This window comes from Camarhynchus parvulus, chromosome 9 (assembly GCF_901933205.1).
Source record: "Camarhynchus parvulus chromosome 9, STF_HiC, whole genome shotgun sequence".
NCBI classification, from domain to species: domain Eukaryota; kingdom Metazoa; phylum Chordata; class Aves; order Passeriformes; family Thraupidae; genus Camarhynchus; species Camarhynchus parvulus.
In genome coordinates this window covers 997,548-1,014,714 of record NC_044579.1, presented here as the reverse complement: position 1 = coordinate 1,014,714, position 17,167 = coordinate 997,548, and the positions used below count along the sequence as shown (strand labels likewise).

The 17,167-nt window shown below is 59.2% G+C and overlaps 1 protein-coding gene across 2 annotated transcripts in view; it reads right to left on the bottom strand.

Moving 5' to 3' along the window:
- Nucleotides 1–16,519, bottom strand: part of KCNAB1 (potassium voltage-gated channel subfamily A member regulatory beta subunit 1) — a 42,077-nt gene extending 25,558 nt beyond the window's left edge. Inside the window, exon 1 of one of the 2 annotated variants that reach the window (XM_030954245.1) lies at nt 16,133–16,519. In XM_030954245.1, the coding sequence (XP_030810105.1) occupies nt 16,133–16,350 (218 nt within the window). In that variant the 5' untranslated portion in view covers nt 16,351–16,519. Of the gene's footprint in view, nt 1–13; nt 42–16,132 lie in introns of those variants that run through there. The other variant, XM_030954244.1, reaches the window with a different exon arrangement.
- Between the last annotated feature and the right edge of the window lie 648 nt (nt 16,520–17,167).

Here is a 17,167-nt window from a genome sequence, read left to right as displayed (position 1 = left end):
AGCAAATACTCACATATATCTCATTTACACCCATCCTGCAGCACCCAGGGGGATGCAGATGGAGATAGAGCAGACAGACAGACACACAGACAGACACGTGCCTGAGGCTGCGCAATTGCCAAGGACAATCAATGGGCTGTCTCCCAGTAACGGGGCAGTGAAAGCTCTTTGTGCTTGCCTTGCACTAATTCTGGGCTCGGGGACAAAGAGGCAGCTCCGTGCCTGCAGCTGAGCTGGCAGCAGCCCCACAGCTCCCCGAGGATGCTGTGCTGGGAGCAGGGCCTGGGAGGGGCTGGGAATGGGGATGGGAACAAACCCCAGCCCTTCAGGAGCATCTGCTCTGGCTGTGCACAGCTGAGCATCCTCCTGGGAAACTCTGGGTGCCCGTGCCAGTGAGCTCAGGGTGCTCACCTGCAGCTGCTGGGCTCCAGGGGCTCCAGGAGAGCTGGGAAAGGGGGAATGGCTTCCCACTGCCAGGGGGTCAGTGGGATATTGGGAAGGAATTTCTCGCTGTGAGAGAGCAGCTATTAGAGAGGACAAAGCAGGAGCCTCTGGTCTCTGAGGATCAGTTTGCCTGGCCAAAGCAGCTGATTGAAAGTCAGCTCTGATCCATCCTCTCCTGCTTTCCATTAGCACAGCCGTCGTGCTGCTGCTGCTGCCGAGAGCCCCCTGTGCTTTGTGATGGCTCTGCTGCCACAGATCACTGCCCAGCACACACAGAACACGGGGTTTGTCTGTGCTGGGCCCCAGCCCTGCAGGACCCCGCTCCCCCTCGCACAGCTCCCACCTCCCAGTCTGGAACTGCCTCCTTTTCCTTGCCTTAACCCCAAACCTGCACCACACGCCAGGCCTGGAGGTGCTCAGCCCCTCAGCTTGGAGCTGTTTTAAAGCCAGAGCCCAAAGCCAAGCAGCACCACGCTGCTGTGTGCCCAAAGCTGGGCTCCAGCTGAGCCAAGCCTGGCCCTGCAGAGGCCTCCCAGGAGGATGGGGCAGGGAACGGGGCAGCAAGGAGAGGGTTTGGGGCACAGCCCCTCTCGGTGCCCATGGCAGAGCTGTACAAACCTCCTGAGGCCACTAAAACCAAAAAAGGACAGCTGCAGCCACGTCAGCCCACAGAGCCTCAGGGCACTGCTTTATTCTGGGGAGAGAAGGGACAGCCCAGTCCTTCTGCTGCTTCTAGCCCTAAGATGCATTTTAAGCTTCACTTCAAAGCTTTCCAGCCTCCTTCTCCAGGGAGCAGCCTTGGGACAGGTGAGCACAGTGTCTGTGCTGGTGCCTGGCACTGACCAGGGGACAGCCAAGGACGAGGGGACCTCAGCCCCCGAGAGCCCCACTCTGCAGGCCGGGTTTAGCCAGGCCCTGCTCCGCAGGCCGGGCTTAGCCAGGCCCCGCTCCGCAGGCCGGGTTTAGCCAGGCCCCGCTCCGCAGGCCGGGCTTAGCCAGGCCCCGCTCCGCAGGCCGGGCTTAGCCAGGCCCCGCTCCGCAGGCCGGGCTTAGCCAGGCCCCGCTCCACAGGCCGGGCTTAGCCGGGCCCTGCTGTGCTGGCAGCAGCCCAGGGTGACATTTCCCTGCCCGGCAGCACCCCAGGGTGACATTTCCCTGCCCGGCAGCAGCCCAGGGTGACATTTCCCTGCCCGGCAGCAGCCCGGGCTGGCAGCAGGTCCCTGCAGCACAGCCTGGCGAGCAGAGCCAGCTCTGAGTCACAGCAAACACAGCCTGGAGCCTGGCACGCCACTGAAAACACCCCGGGGCACCCAGCAGGGCTGGCATCTCCCTGGATGAGGCTTTTCCTCGCCCCGAGGGATCCTGGCAGGCTGGGGCAGGAGCCCTGCAGGGAGCTGGGGCAGCGTCCCCACAGGGAGCTGTGCCAAGCCCAGCAGAGCAGGTGCCAGGCAGGGAAAAGGCTGGCGAGGAGCTGTGAGCCCAGCCTGGGTGGCACCTCCCTGCTGACAGGGTCCCCAGGATGGCACAGCCCCAGGGCTGGTCACCCCCTCTGCCTGGGACAATGCTGCTCCTTCCTCATCCTCACCCACACCGGGCCCTCCATGCCCACTGCCTGATGGGGTTTGTTTTCCCTGGATGAGCTCAGGGTTTTGGCCCAGGTGGGGGCAAATGGAGGGGCCATTCCAGCCGCACAGAGACCTGGAGAGCCCTGGCCAGGCTGCAGCAGAGGGCAGAGCCCTCCCTGGCAGCAGGGATCACGTCTGGGCTCACAGCTCTGCCCCACCCTGCCCGTGGCTCAGTCCCAGCAGGCACACGGCTCCTCAGCCCCCATGGGGACCACGCCTGGCCCCCACAGAAACACCACAGCCCAAAGCCACCCACACGGCAGAAATGCTGCTCAGAACACACACTTTGGCTCTGCTGCAGAGCTGGAAAAGCCGGAGTTAATTGTTTTGTTAAATGTAGGGGGCTCAGGGGCTGACACCAGCCTGTGTAGGACAGGGAGGCACCAGATCCAGCCCTGAGCTGCAAAAGCCTCCAGCTCCTCAAATCTGGGGGAAAATCCAGATCTCGTTTCCCCATTTTGCTTGTCAGCCACCTAACTGTGAGGAGATGACGGGCAAAACCAAGGAGAATCCTACAGAGATGCACCCGGTTGGGAGTGTTGGTGAGGAGGGCTCATTCTGTGGCCAAAGAGAGCACCAGGGTCCAACATGCATGCTAAAGGGCAAGGTGACCATTTGTGGCTTCAGGAGCCCTGCAGTCCAACATCAGAAAGTCAAAAGTGGCACAAAGGGAACGGGAGGACTAACACATCCTGCAGCAGCTCAGAGGTGTCTGGGATAAAACCTGACAGCAAAAAGACAGGGGGAAATATCACAGGTTTTCAAGAGTCTTTTAACTGAAGTCAATGTTACACTCATAATCCAATCTTCAACCAGGGCCACATTACAAGGAAAAATCCCCTGGGACTGGGTTTCACCTTCCCTTGCTCCTGGGAAGTGGATGTGCACAAAATCCTGCCTTAAACCAGCAGTGCCCAGCCCAAACCTCCCTCAGTGCAGGGCAGCAGCGGGGATTGAGCATGACATGGAAAATTCCCAGCCCTCCTTGTGCCTTTTCCTCACCCCATGCCTCCCTCATGGTTTTCATGGGAGTTTGGAGTTGAATTATTCCCTGGGAAGGGCAAGTGCTGAGCGTGCAGGCAGAGCTGAAGGAGAACTACAGGAATTGTAATGTATATATGTACATAGAGATGTGGGATGAGCCTGGAGCAGAGAGCTCCCAGGGGAGCAGGCACAGGATCCTGGGGAGCCAGGAGAACTGGAGAGCAGCGCTGTGGGAGCATGAGCCTCAGCTCTGGCAGACAAATCGAGGCTTTAGGAGAAAAAACCCAGCATGGTGACATCTGCGTGACCACCCAGCGCTGAGGCCACAGGGACAGCAGAGCCCTGCAGGGGGACACAGCCAAGAGGCTCTTCAACCAAAAAACAGAGAAAATACAGAGGTGAAACATCCCTGCAAAGCACCCCGTGCTACAGAGAACAATTGTGATTGTGGGGCTGTAGTTAACGCTGGAGCAGGGGAATGGTGAGAGCCCAGCAGTGGCACCGAGTGCTCTGCAATGGCTGAGGGACCCAGGAGCAGTCCCAGGGGCTGTCCCTGTCCCTGCAGGGCCACCTCCATCCTCCCAAACACGGTCCAGCCCCAGGCAAACCCCTCAGCCAGCAGTGGGGAAAGGCAATTCCCCTCCTTGGGAAACCCTCACCGTCCATGTCCCAGTTCCCCTCCTCGGGAAACCCTCACCATCCAGCTCCAATTCCCCTCCTCGGGAAACCCTCCTCACCTATGTCCCACACCCACCGTGCATCAGCCCAGCTCCTGCAGGGCACACGGAGCTGGAGCAACAGCACAAACCCCACACAGGCACAAAACCAACAGCCACCTCTTTCCCTGGCAGAGATTTATGGCCTGAGACACTTGTGCTGCTTAATTACCTCGTTAACCCACAACGGTTCCTGTGTCCTTCAGGGACAGAGCAATTACAGCACAACACATTCCCAGGTGGGGATTTGCTTTCCTTCTCTGTTTGGAGCAGGGACAGTTTGGGTTTGGCCTCTCCAATTAACACCCCCCAAATCAGCCCAAACCTTCCCTTCCCCTGCAGCATTCCCAGCTGGAAGGGATCAGGATAACCATCCTATCTGCTTGTTTATCTGTGTATCCATCCATCCATCCATCCATCCATCCATCCATCCATCCATCCATCCATCCATCCATCCATCTCCCATTTATTCACCCATCCGTCTATCAGAAATGAGACAGAAAAGGAGAGGGTTTTTTCCCCCTATGCAAAACCAGAAGTTTTAAATAAAATCTCTGCAATAACACATACAATGACTAAAACATTTCTGAGTCCACACCCACAGAAGAACCTCCAGGCTTGGGAGAGCTCCACGGAATTCAGATAAAGCTGCTTTTGGCTCCTTCCAAGCCTGGTTTCATTGCCCTGTGTCTGTGCTTGTGCCCACAGCAGCCAAACTCTACCAAAATAAAACCTGAGGGGATGGTCCCAGTGCAGGAACCCGGGGGCAGGTGACCCCCAGGGGACCCCTCACACGCCCCCTCGCAGGTGGGGGATACAGCCAAACTGGGGAAATCGTGGCACAGCTTTCCTGATATAAACTGCACAGAGTTTGTCTTATTGCTACAAAAATATGGAAAAAAAAGAAGTAAAAAAGTCACTGCTCCTGACGCTGGTGGTGGGAAAACAACGTTGCTTAGAAACATCCCCATCAGGGCTCCAGAACCGCTCCTTTCTGTGCAGAAAATGAATAAAATATGTAATTTGTTCCCTGAAAAAAGAGACTGTTTCAAGAGACACAAAAATCCTGATGAAAGCAGGGACCCTCCCCATCTCCCTCTCCCGCTGCAGCTCGTCTGATGTCCCTCACCTGTCACCTGTGGAGTGGGGACAGTGACACCTGGCTTGGCCTTGACCCCAGCTCCATCCCTGGCTCCTGCAGGGGAAAATAACAGAATCCCCAAATCCCAGGATAGTTTGGGTTGCAAGGACACTAAATCCCCTCCAGTGCCACCCTGCCATGGCAGGGACAGCTCCCCCTGTCCCAGGCTGCTCCAGCCCCAGTGTCCAGCCTGGCCTTGGGCACTGCCAGTTTCTCTGGGCAGACTGTGCCAGGGCTTCCCCACCCTCTGAGTAAAGAATTTCTCCCCAGCATCTAATTTAAATCTCTCCTCCTTTCATTCCAACTGTTCCCCCGTGTCCCATCACTGCCTGTGCCTAAAGCTGCTCTCCCTTTGTTTTACCCTGGAAGATGCTCAGCGGGTGCTGACACCTCGGGTACATCCATTTGTCACCATCCACCGGGCTCAGGCTCGCAGGGAGCCAAGGCTGGGCCCCACGGAGGTGCTAATTGCCGCCGTTAATTAACCTGGGTGGTTTCCTGCTCTCAGCGCTGGGTCCCTCCGTTCCCTTGGCTCCCAAAGCCCTGCGGCTCCCGGGCATCAGCAGCTGTCCCCGGGCCAGGCTCCGGTGGCAGGAGCTTGTCTGCGTGCCGTGGGTGGCAGGAGAGGCAAATAAAGCTCTCTGTGTCACGTCGGGAACAAAACACTGCCCAAGGCACACAGCAGCTCGCCTGGACCGCCGCCCGTGCCGGGGGGGTCGCAGTGATGGAACCGCAGCTCTGGGCTGGCCCGGGACTGCAAACCCCGAGCTCTGCCCCGGGATTGCAAACCCTGAGTTTTGGGCTGTCCCAGGATTGCAAACCCCGAGCTCTGCCCCGGGATTGCAAACCCTGAGTTTTGGGCTGTCCCAGGATTGCAAACCCCGAGCTCTGCCCCGGGATTGCCAACCCCGGGCTCTGCCCCGGGATTGCAAACCCCGAGCTCTGCCCCGGGATTGCCAACCCCGGGCTCTGCCCCGGGATTGCAAACCCCGGGCTCTGCCCCGGGATTGCCAACCCCTCTGCTACACGGATGGGGGTGATGAGCGCCCCGGGACACTGCAGCACCCCGGGCAGCTCTGTGTGGACAGAGGTGAGGACAGCTCCAGGCCACACAGCTGCAGCACAGACACACAACCAGAATCACAGAATGTCCCAAGCTGGAGGGACCCACAGGGATCACCCCGTCCTGCCCTGCTCTGCACAGCCACCCCAGCAATCCCACCTGTGCATCCCTGGCAGCGTTGCGCAAATGCCCCTGGCTTGATGAAGTTTGGATATTTATGCAGAGCATCAATTTCAGGGATTTTTTTACCTCTGTTCCCAACTGATGAGCAGCACAGATAAACACACAAAGCTGCAGCAGCTGGACCAGCGTAGGTGGCCCAAGTTGTGCAAGCTGAAAACACAGATTTCTGCTCTTCTTGAGCACGTGCATCCTTCACTTTGCTCTGGCATTCAATCTGACACCTGCACTGTGTGACTGTGCTCGTGTTTGCTGCTCTGCACGCTGCTGTGTGATCTCCTACCTGTTACAGAAATGAAAGGGAATTGGATGTGGCTCACGTGCTGCAGTGGCAGGGCAGGGAGGGAGCTGCTGGAGCAGCGCTGCCTTCCTGCTGGCAGGGCAGGATCACACAGCCCCTGAAGGGTTTGGGTCGGGAGGAACTCTAAAGATTATCCCATTCCACCCCTGCCACGGGCAGGGACCCCTTCCAGTGTCCCAGGCTGCTCCCAGCCCTGTCCAGCCCGGCCTGGGGCACTGCCAGCCCGTGCCCAGTGCCAGGTGTCCCTCTGTGCATCCTCCTCGGCACGCAGGCCCTGCTGCAGGCAGGACAGAGATGCTCAGGGTTGGTCAGTGACACAAACCAGGGAACTGCTCCTCATGCAATAACTGCAGGGCCGTGCTGATGGGCTGGGAAAGGCACTGGGGGAGGCAGGAGGAGGCTCCCGGCAGTGGGCACCCAGCTGGGCACCCAGCACGGGCGTGGATGGCACAGGGGATGAGCAGGTGCCTGAAGGGCATCCAGCCCCCGTTCCCTGGCTCCCTCCCCACGTCCCAGCTCCCCTCCCAGCTCGCAGGGCCACGGGCTGCGTGGGTGGGCGCCTCAGCTGCAATTCCCCAGCGCTCTCCTGGGCTCAGTGCTCACACAAGTTGCAGATGACGCATTAAATGTAGATAAGGCAGAGGAGATGGCCCCGAGCCCGTGGCCACCGAGCCCGCCCAGAGCTGGGCACAGCTGGGCACAGCTGCCCGGGGACCCCCAGAGTTGTGGGGTCACCAGGAGGTGCTGGGGCTGGGGTTTCATGGGAACAGCTCCTGCCCAGGGCCCGTCCCAGCCCATCCCAGTGCATCCCCAGCACATCCCCAGTACATCCCAGCCCATCCCAGCGCATCCCAGGGCATCCCAGTGCATCCCCAGAGCATCCCAGCACATCCCGGCACATCCCAGCCCATCCCAGCCCATCCCAGTTCATCCCAGCCCATCCCAGCACACCCCAGCACACCCCAGCCCATCCCAGTACATCCCAGCACACCCCAGCACATCCCAGCCCATTCCAGCACATCCCAGCCCATTCCAGCACATCCCAGCCCATCCCACGGCGCTGCCCCCGCCGTGCTTTGTCACCGGCCCGACCCCGGCTGCGAGGGAATAAAACCCTCTTTGTCATTCTGCAGCGAGGCTTTTAAAGTGCAGGATTTCAGCTGGCTGAGGGGATTACGTGATCCGTGCAAAAAACCCCTGATGGAATTGAGTTACTGCCAGAAATGAGGGGAGCAGGGAGAGCTCCATCCCATCCCATCCATCCCATCCCATCCCATCCCATCCCATCCATCCCATCCCATCCCATCCCATCCCGTCCGTGCAAGGGGTGATCGCTGTCCCTGCTGTCCCCAGTGTCCCCTGGGGTCCCCAGCCCTGCTGGGGACGGACACAGAGCCCTGGGACACGCCCTGTCCTGCCCGCTGACCACGTCCCAATTTTTGGCAATCAGTATCCGAGCCATGCCTGCGTGCAGAGGGCACAGCCACCAAACCCCAGGGGCTGGAACCAGAAATGCCACCTGCCCTGCTTTCCATGCCACCTCACAGCCAGAGAGCCAAACTAAAACCAGGAACAGCCTCTCAGGGGCTGCCTTCCCCATCCCCTGGCCCACCTTGGGAAGCATCAGTCACCCAGCTGAAGTGGGTGATCAGCTGGAAATGAGAAACAGGAACTTTCTCCATAGTCCATAGGGGCTGATTCTGACACAACCCCGGGGCTGGGGAAGGGATCTGAGCAGCCCCAGGGTAACTCTGGGCTCTCAGCACAGCTCCATCCCATCAGCATCCAGCAGCACCCTCAGGGATGGCCCGGGAAGGGGACACTCCCTTTTGGAGGGACAATTTATCCTGGCAACAATATTTGGGTAAAGGCGAATTGCAGGAGTTGTTAGAAAAACAAGCAGCCTGAGGTAGGGGAACCGCTGGGAAAAAGAATGGAATTTAACATACTGCACGGCACTTTTGCTTTTTAACAGAGAAAATAAATTTTTTTGGAAAGATCTGAAGAATTGCTGAACAAGGGCCTGGAGTGACAGGGTAGGAGGGAGTGGCTTCCCACGGCCAGAGAGCAGGGAGGGATGGAATATTGGGGAAAAATTGCCACGTAGGACAGGGCTTGGAGCAACCTGGGAGAGTGGGAGGTGTCCCTGCCCATGGCACCCCTTCCAACCCAGCCTGCTGTGGGCTGCTTTGATGGCTCTGAGAAGCAGCTGCAGCACTTTCCCAGCCAGCACAGCTGAAGCTGTTTTTCTGTGTCAGTTTTTATGGTGAATTCAATGCCAAAAGGAAAATATAGGTATGCCATAGAATTTTTATGACTTCATCCTCAAAATATCTCCAGAGCAGCTTGTTTACATGAAGGGCACGTTTCCCTGGTGGCTCAGGAGCTCTGAGGGGAGATCCAGGAGCCCAGCCCAGCCCTCCTGCCCTGCACCCTCCGTGCACAGATACTCCCATTGCAGCCAAGGCTCTCCACGTGCTGCACCCAGCTGCTGTGGGCCCTGCACAGACTCTCATACCAATCCTGAATTTTGTAACCAAAACCAAGGATAAACCTGCTCCAGCTTCCCTCTTGAGGAGCTGCCAGGGACAGGGCACCAGGGCTTCAAAGGGGGCATCCAGGCGCTTCAGGACCTTATTTTCCATAAGCTTCCTGCTTCTCCTGCTCCTCAAACCCCGTGTCCCACTGATTATTTCTGTTCTGGGCAGAGCTTTGCCAATAAACATCTCCCAAAACTCATTTGCAGAGCCCTGAGGGAGCACAGGGCCAGCCCAGAGAGGGATCAGACACCAGGCCCTGCTCCCCTCCTGCCTGAGCTGGGTTTATGGTGCTACAAATGTAGTTTGAGAAACAATTCAAACTCATTTGGATGCTTCGAGGAGCAAGTCCCACCCAGGGCATTTTCCTTTCCTCAAAGACAATTAATTTCTTAACAAACACATTCTACAGGAGGCGTTCTGTAGCGTTAGCCTGAAATAAAAATAAGCACGCTCAAAATTCCAATTGGATTTTGCCAAAGCAGCCAGGCTAAAATAATACATTTGAAATGTCTTAAACTGTGCGCTTCCCAAGTAATTAAATTACAGCCTTCCTGCACGACAGCTTCTCTCCCATCCATTTAAGCATTAGATTAAAGCTGTCAGGCAGCCTCTAGATGGAAAATACCAGGCTGCAGGGAAGGAGGGTGGAGCAGGCTGGGTTTGAGCAGCCGTGGGGCAGGACCTGCCCCAGCAGGTCCTGGAGGTGCCCCATGCAGGGGACAGCCATCCACTGCCACTGCCACTGCCACTGCCCAGACAGGGGACACGGGGCTGGGGACACACGAGCGGCACTGCTGGCACAGCCACTCGGGGGGGATGGGGACAGAGAGCTGCAGGTGATGGGGACAGCACCTGTGGGTGACAGGGAGAGTCATCCACGGGTGACAGGGACATCCAACCGTGTGTGACAGTGACACCCGCCCACGGGTGACAGGGACACCCACTCACAGGCGGCAGTGACACCCACCCACGTGTGACAAGGGCACCCAGAGGTGACAGGGACACCCAGGCGTGACAGGGACACCCAGGGGTGGCAGGGACACCCAGCCGTGCCCTTGTCCCGCCTGTGCCCCCAGCCGTGGGCGGCTCCACGGCGCAGCCCCCGCAGCCCCAGTTCGTTATTTAAACTTTCCTTCAATCCCATCGTTTTCCTCACACAGAGCCGAGCCCCCGCAGCCCCAGTTCGTTATTTAAACTTTCCTTCAATCCCATCGTTTTCCTCACACAGAGCCGAGCATGGGAGCCGTGCCCTGGAACCCAGCCCTGCTCTCCCGAGCTCCCCTCGGGATCACAGTGGTGCCCGGTGCCCCCCATGCCACCCACAAGGCCCCCAGGGCTGTCCCCAGGGCCACACCAGGCTGGGAACGGGCAGGGCAGGGACAGCCGGGCAGGGCAGGCACCACCCAGCAGAGCCAGCTTAGCTTCACGTGGCACCTGGAACACGAGATCCTCCTGCAGTGCTCACACCAGCGCAGGCACCGGCGAAGGCCCCATTTGCCATGGAATTGTGGAATTGCCGAGGCTGGGCAGAGCTGGGGGATGGCAGAGCCAGCCCCAAGGCAGCAGTGCCAGCCAGAGGGGCCCTGCCCAGCCCCGGGCACTGCCCTGGGTTTGATGGGGAGCTGGTGGATAAATGTGTGTCCAAACCTCACCTTGCAGTGTGATGGGAGCAGAGGAATCCAGACCCCTCCAAACCCCAGCCTCACCTGGGAGCTGCAGACTCCCGGGAGCCCCTGGGAAGGTGAAAGCAGCACAAATCAGCAGATTTTGTTTACTCAATGGTTCCTTTTCCTTCCCCTCTGAGTTATTCCTGCCTCCTTTGTAGCCATTATAAGCTACAGTCCTGGGGGGAAAAGCATTGTGAATTCAGCGTAAATCCATTCTGTTCACTGGATTAATCTTAATTTGCAGCAGGAAAATGAAGATCAGACGATGAGCCATAAAAGTCAGCCTGATGTGGAGAGTACTGAAACGATATGGAACTTGATACCAAAATAATTGTGCCATTTGCATGTGAGAGTTTAAAACTGCTCGTAATTGCAGCAAGACTTAAATAAGCCACGATTTCCTAAATATGTGAGGTAGTTATTATGGTTAATGCTTGGAAAATGAAACGCGGGGAAAAAGAAGACACAGCTCCTGGAACACTGCTAGGAAATACCTGCTTCCACTGACACCCCTTGGCAAGCACAAGACTTAGCCCAGAATTCCCAAAGGAATTCCGCAGCCCAAGGTGACCCGAGTGCGTGTCCCAGCCCCTCAGCCGGGCTGCTCCGGGCTCCCCCAGCCCGGTCCGTGGCAGGGATTGGGGACCCCGCGTGCTCTGCAGGGCCCCTCCAGCTCCGCAATGCCAGCGGGAATTGGCATTTTAACAAAAGCCTTCCTGCTCCAGCCCCGGGAGAGCCCGGCGTGCTCAGGGCGGGGGAGGCCGGTGGTGCTCGGCCCCTCAGACCCGCCCGGGGCTGCGCAGGGCCCCTCCCGGGCTGCGGTCCCTCCTCCTCTGCCAGCGCTCGGCAGCCGCACCGGGAACCCCTCCAGGAAGGGCTCAGGGATGTTCCGCGCAACCACAGAACCATCACAGCCTTGGAAGGGACTCCAAAGCCCTTCCAGTGCCACCCACCCCAACCTCCCACTGCCGCAGGCTGCTCCAGCCTGGCCTTGGGCACTGCAGGGATCCAGGGGCAGCCCCCTGTGCCAGGGCCTCCCCTCACAGAGAACAATTCCTTCATAAAACCTTCTCTAAATCTCTCCTCTTCCCCAGGGGACGAGGAAGAAAGCAAACTTTACTTCTCAAGGTTTATCTGCCTAGATCACCTTTACGTAATTCCAATGTCAGCAGCTTCTGTTCCTCAGATTCCTCCTGTACCTTCACCTCCCCACACGCTCAGCTGCCCTCAGATTTGCAAACAATGCTGGGGAGGGACACAACCCTTTTCTGCCCTCCCTTCTGCTTTATTCCCGTGTTTCTCAGCTCTTGTCGTACAAACGTTAGTAACACCTCTCCAATGAGGGAAGATTCTCACCCCCTGGGTGGGAAGGATGGGTTTCACCTCGGGGGATGGTGCCCGGCCTCTCCTCACCCTGGCCAGGCTCCCCGGAATGTGAACTCCACCACTTCGCCTTTGCAGATAAAATTTTTTGTTTAGGCTCGCGCCGCAGTTAATGGTCAAAGCTGCCTCCATCAATTATGGATGAGCACAAATAGATAGTTGTGTTCTGTAAATTGGGCCCCTCGTGCCCATGCGCGGGCAGGGCTCGGCAAAAAGGGTTATTTGTGAACTGCTGACGGCCCCAAATCGGCCCCGCAGCGGCGGGGCCCGGCACAGCCCAGCTCCCAGCACATCCCAGCACATCCCAGCTCCGGGCACAGCCCAGCTCCCAGCACATCCCAGCACATCCCAGCTCCAGGCACATTCCAGTTCTCATCACATTCCAGCACAGCCCAGCTCCCATCACATCCCAGCTCTGGACACACCCTGGGCACAGAGCAGGCTCCTGGGTACATGGGGTGCTCTGGGCAAGGTTTGCAGCGCTGCGGCTGCGATTGATACGGGTGGTATCAAAGAATCTGGGAATTCCAGAGTGGCCTGGGCTGCACAGAACCTTAAAGACCCATTGCCAGGGCATCCGCAGCCTCATTGTAAAAACTTCTTGCTGAGATGCAATTTAAAGTCTGAGAACAGGCAGGCGGGTGCCAGTCTCACTTTGAGAAGTTGTTCCCTGCGGTAGCAGCGCCACGTCTCAAACAGCCCCCAGCACCAGCAGCGGGGCTGGATCCATTCTACTAAGAATTTTAAGGAAGATACGGCGAATGAGGAGAGAGGAGAGCCGGGGCTGTGCCCTCAGGCTGGCCCAAAGCAGGGGGAGAGCCGGGCTGCCGTCCCTGCTCCCCGCCGGGCATCACCTCGGGAGCAAAGGCTCATCCTTTGTCTCCAGCAGCGGTGCGGCAGATTGCGATTTCCCAAGCCGAGCGCTGCAACTACATCCTTTTCAAAGAAAGGCTTGAAGTGATCCCAAATATTCCCCCCGAGCACCCGGCCAGGCCCCCAGTGGGAGCGAACTGGGGCATCACAAAGGATAAAGGAGAGCAGCCCTGTGCCCGTTCGCCTGGTGCAGCGGGCGGCAGCGGGGCTGTGCCCGGCGGGGATGGCGATGCCTGGGAGCCCCTGTCCGGCTCCTGCCACAGCCGCCCGGGGAAGGTGCCGAGCGCAAAGCTCGTTTTGCAAAGGCAGAGCCGAGGTTTGCTCAGGTGAGCGCCGCGGGGACGCACCTGAGCCCTCGTACTTGCAGCTGTTTCCCGGCGAACGCGTTTATTCCCGTAAACTTTTGCCTTTCATATTCCAATTCGCTCCCCGAGCTGGAGCGGGGCCAGAAACATGTCACTCGGTGAAAAGCCCCCGAGCTGGCTCCTCTCCCGCCCCCAGCCCTGTCACAGGCGTAGTCGCTGTCTCTCCCTTTTACATAATGGCAGCGGATGGGGAGCGCTGGCACCGGGGGAGGCGGCCGGGCCCGGAGCATCCCGGAGCGGAGCGGGGCTGGGGGCAGCCCTGGAGCTCGGGGGCCCGGAGCATCCCCGAGCGGAGCGGGGCTGGGGGCAGCCCTGGAGCTCGGGGGCCCGGAGCATCCCCGAGCGGAGCGGGGCTGGGGGCAGCCCTGGAGCTCGGGGGCCCGGAGCATCCCGGAGCGGAGCGGGGCTGGGGGCAGCCCTGGAGCACCGGGGGCAAGGGGGGGCGGCTCTCGATATTTTTAGCGTCAGTCGAGGGCCAGCCTGGCTGGGATGGCATTTGGAGCAGCCCGCGCTGCAGAGCTCAGCATCAAGGACATAATTCAGGCAGAAAATGAATTGGGAAGGACTTCAGCTTCAAAATGTGAGGGAGATGAGGAGTTCACAGAATTATCGTTGCAGCCGCTGGGAAAAGCCTTTGGCTCTGGACTCCCCTCGGGCTGAGGGACGGGTCCCAAGGTGAGCACGGAATTCCAGCTCCACTGGCGCCTCCCCACCCAAAGGTTACCGAGACTGGCAGGGCACAGCTCAGCCCGAGAGTTACTCAGCCATTCCTCCAAATCCCCCTGCGCTGCTTCTCCTGGGGAGAAATCAGCTCTGCGCACGGAGAGATCCGCGAGCAGAAACAGAGATTAGTCATAAAGATAAAACCTCAGCCTTGTCGCCAACGAGCTGCTATTCCTGGTGCAGCTCCCAGGTCTGGGGCAGACGGAGCCGGGGCTGTGAGAACTCCGGTGGGACAAACCACCCTCACTCCCAAACCTCATCCAGGAATACGGCAGAAAGGACTCCCAAAGGCCCCAGTCTGGAGGCTGCAGGAGCAAGGAATTGCGATTCTCCGGGGTGTTGGTACTCTGGGAGAGAGCTGGGAGCCCGGGGAAATCAGGAGATAAGTGCTGGCAATTAACACAAAGTGCCCCTGCAGCCAGCGAGCGTGGCTTGGGAGCAGGTGCTGTCTCTGAGGGACATCATCAAAGACCTGTCTCCCACAGATGGGGAAACTGAGGCAGGGTGGGGCTGCCAGAGGGGTCAGGGGTCACAGGAGCTGCTGGCTGCCCCTGCTCCAGTGGGAAGATGGTTAAAGACAAGTTACACTGATTTTGTGTGTCCTGTCTCTGGACAAGGCCTTCTGCCATGCCCCAGGCACTGCCCTCCCCACGGCCTGGGAGCTGGGATCTCCCTGGGCACTGCCCCTGCCAAGATCCCCCTGGGCAATACCCCTGCCAGGATCCCCCTGGATGGGCACTGCCCCTGCCAGGATCCCCCTGGATGGGCACTGCCCCTGCCAGCATCCCCCTGGACACTGCCCCTGCCCTGCCAGCCCAGCCCCTCACCCAGGAGACATTTATTAACCAGCAGCTCTGCCCTGGCCACGGGCTCACTGAGGATTTCTGCTGCCCACACCAGGGCAGGAGGTGCCACGTCCCTGCTGGAAGTTGGTCATGGCTGAAGGACAGGGACCAGCAGCTGGAAAGGCCGGGCTTCCACTGGGGCAAAGCCTCCCTGTCATTGATCAGCCTTCCAAAACAACACAGAAAATGACATCTGAGCGCCCCATCCACGCTGCTTCCAACCCCTGCAGCCCCTGGGGAGTGAGCACTGGCATTTCCCGAGCTGCAGGATCCCCCTGCCCTGGCTGCAGCACGCCTGGATCCGGGAGTGCCTGCTGAGCCCAGAGTGCCTTTGCAGCCGTCCCAGGACCCCAAAGCCAGCATTAACACAAAACTGCACCCCGCAGCTCCCCAGGGCAGCTCTGGGGGCACGGGAGCTCTGGCTGGTATCCCATGGGCTGGGAGCTAGCAGGATAAAGCTGCCTGGAGCCCCATGCCCCTCAGTCTGCCCATGGAGCCCTCCTGTACCAGCTGCCGCCCCATGCGCAGCTCCTCCTCGGGCACAGGGTGCAGAGATCCCAGGCTGTCCCCTTGTTCCCCCACTGGTGGCTGGAAGGGACACCCTGAAGGGGCAAAAGCCAGCCCCAAGGGCACACAAATCCCTCTCACTCGCAGCCAAAGGCAGGACAGAGGAGCTGATCAGCTGCCCGCACTCAGCACCTCAGACCCAACTCACAGACATTCTTCATTTTTGCTGCCTAGGCTAGGAGGAATAAAAACCTGTGAGAGGCAGGAGGCATTCCATAAGAATGCCCGAGATTTGGTTTTCTGCATTTGCCTAAAATTGGCTTTGATCTCATCGTGCCCGAGTGCACCAGGTGAGAAGTCGCTGAGCCGCCCCCGCGGTGGGCTGATACCCACGGCACACGCCTCTGCTCCACACAGCGCCCTGCAAACCAACTTTCCCTGCCCGGCCCCAGGCATGCCTGCCTAATCGATTCTTCTGCTCATTAGCACCAATATTAGTTACACCGAACACTTAATAGGAACCATCTTAGCACCACTGTCACAAATTCACGGCGTTGCACAGAATCTCCCCGAGCAAGCGGGTTTTGGGTACAAAACCACGAACGCATATGCCTGCAAACACATAACCACCCTAAAGCTTCCCAGTTATGCCCGAGTTCAAAAATCTATTAATAACCTGAGGAGAGAGCTCCTCTGCAAAACCAGGTGCATCCAGGCAGGCAAAGTAAAGAGCTATTACACTGCAAGGGAACAAAGACCGAGACCGTGCCCATACCTATATTTCATGCCCGTTTGCTTTGCGGTGGATTCTTTTAATGAAATGTGGTGCTGCGGGGTAAATGTCCCCAAACTGCGAGCGATAATAGCCACTGTCCGGAATTTTGCCCGGGCTGCATTCACTACGTTCGGGGTCGTGGTGTTCTGCTTGCTGATGAGCCTGTCTTCACCATTTCTCTTCAAGTTGTGGTCCGTGCAGGCGATGGACACTTGCATCGCGCCCGCGGCGCCCCGGCCGGGTGGCGGGCGGACCCCCGGCCCCCCGCGGGCTGCAGCTGCCCGGCAAAGCCCGCACCGGGCACCCCCCGAGCGCCGGGGGCTCCGGGAGAGCCGCGCTGGGCGCCCCCGCTGCCGCCGGCCCCCGAACGCGAACTTGCGGCGGCGACCGCGGGAGCGGCTCGGGGCTCACTCCGGGCTCTCGGCGGCGACGCTGCTGCTCAGCCAGAAGCATCCATCCAGTCAGGTGCTCCCGGAGCGCCGCTCCTTCATGCTGATCGCTCCGCAGCCGCTCTGCCTCGCTGCGGGCTCCCGGCCGCCGCTTTTAAATCACCGCGAGCATCCTGCGAGCGCTGGAGCGCCGAGTGCTGAGCAGGCACAGCCGAGCCCCGAACCTCGCCGCGCGTCCCTAAGAAGCGGCAGCATCCATCGGTGTCCTTCCTTCCTTCCTTCCTTCGTTCGCCCAGGCGCAGCAGCGCTACCTCCCACCCATGGCAGCCCGCCGAGCGCTGGCAGCGGCTCCGCAGCGGCCCCGGGATCCCCCGCCAGAGCCTGCGGGAAGGATGGCAAGGATGGCAGCGATGGGAGGATGCGAGCCACGGGCCTCCTTTGTGCTCGCAGGGAAGGCAGGCGTTCAGGCAGATCCGCCCGGAAAAATCGCTGCCGGCATCGCTCGGCGAGGTCTTCTAGAGCGGGCAGCAATCCGCTGTTAAAATGGGTTAATTATGGGGGAAAGGAAGAGAAAAAAAAATAGGGGGAGGGGGAGGAAAATCGCTGTGCTCCGGAGTGTGAGGGAGTTAACACGTTAATGCCGTGC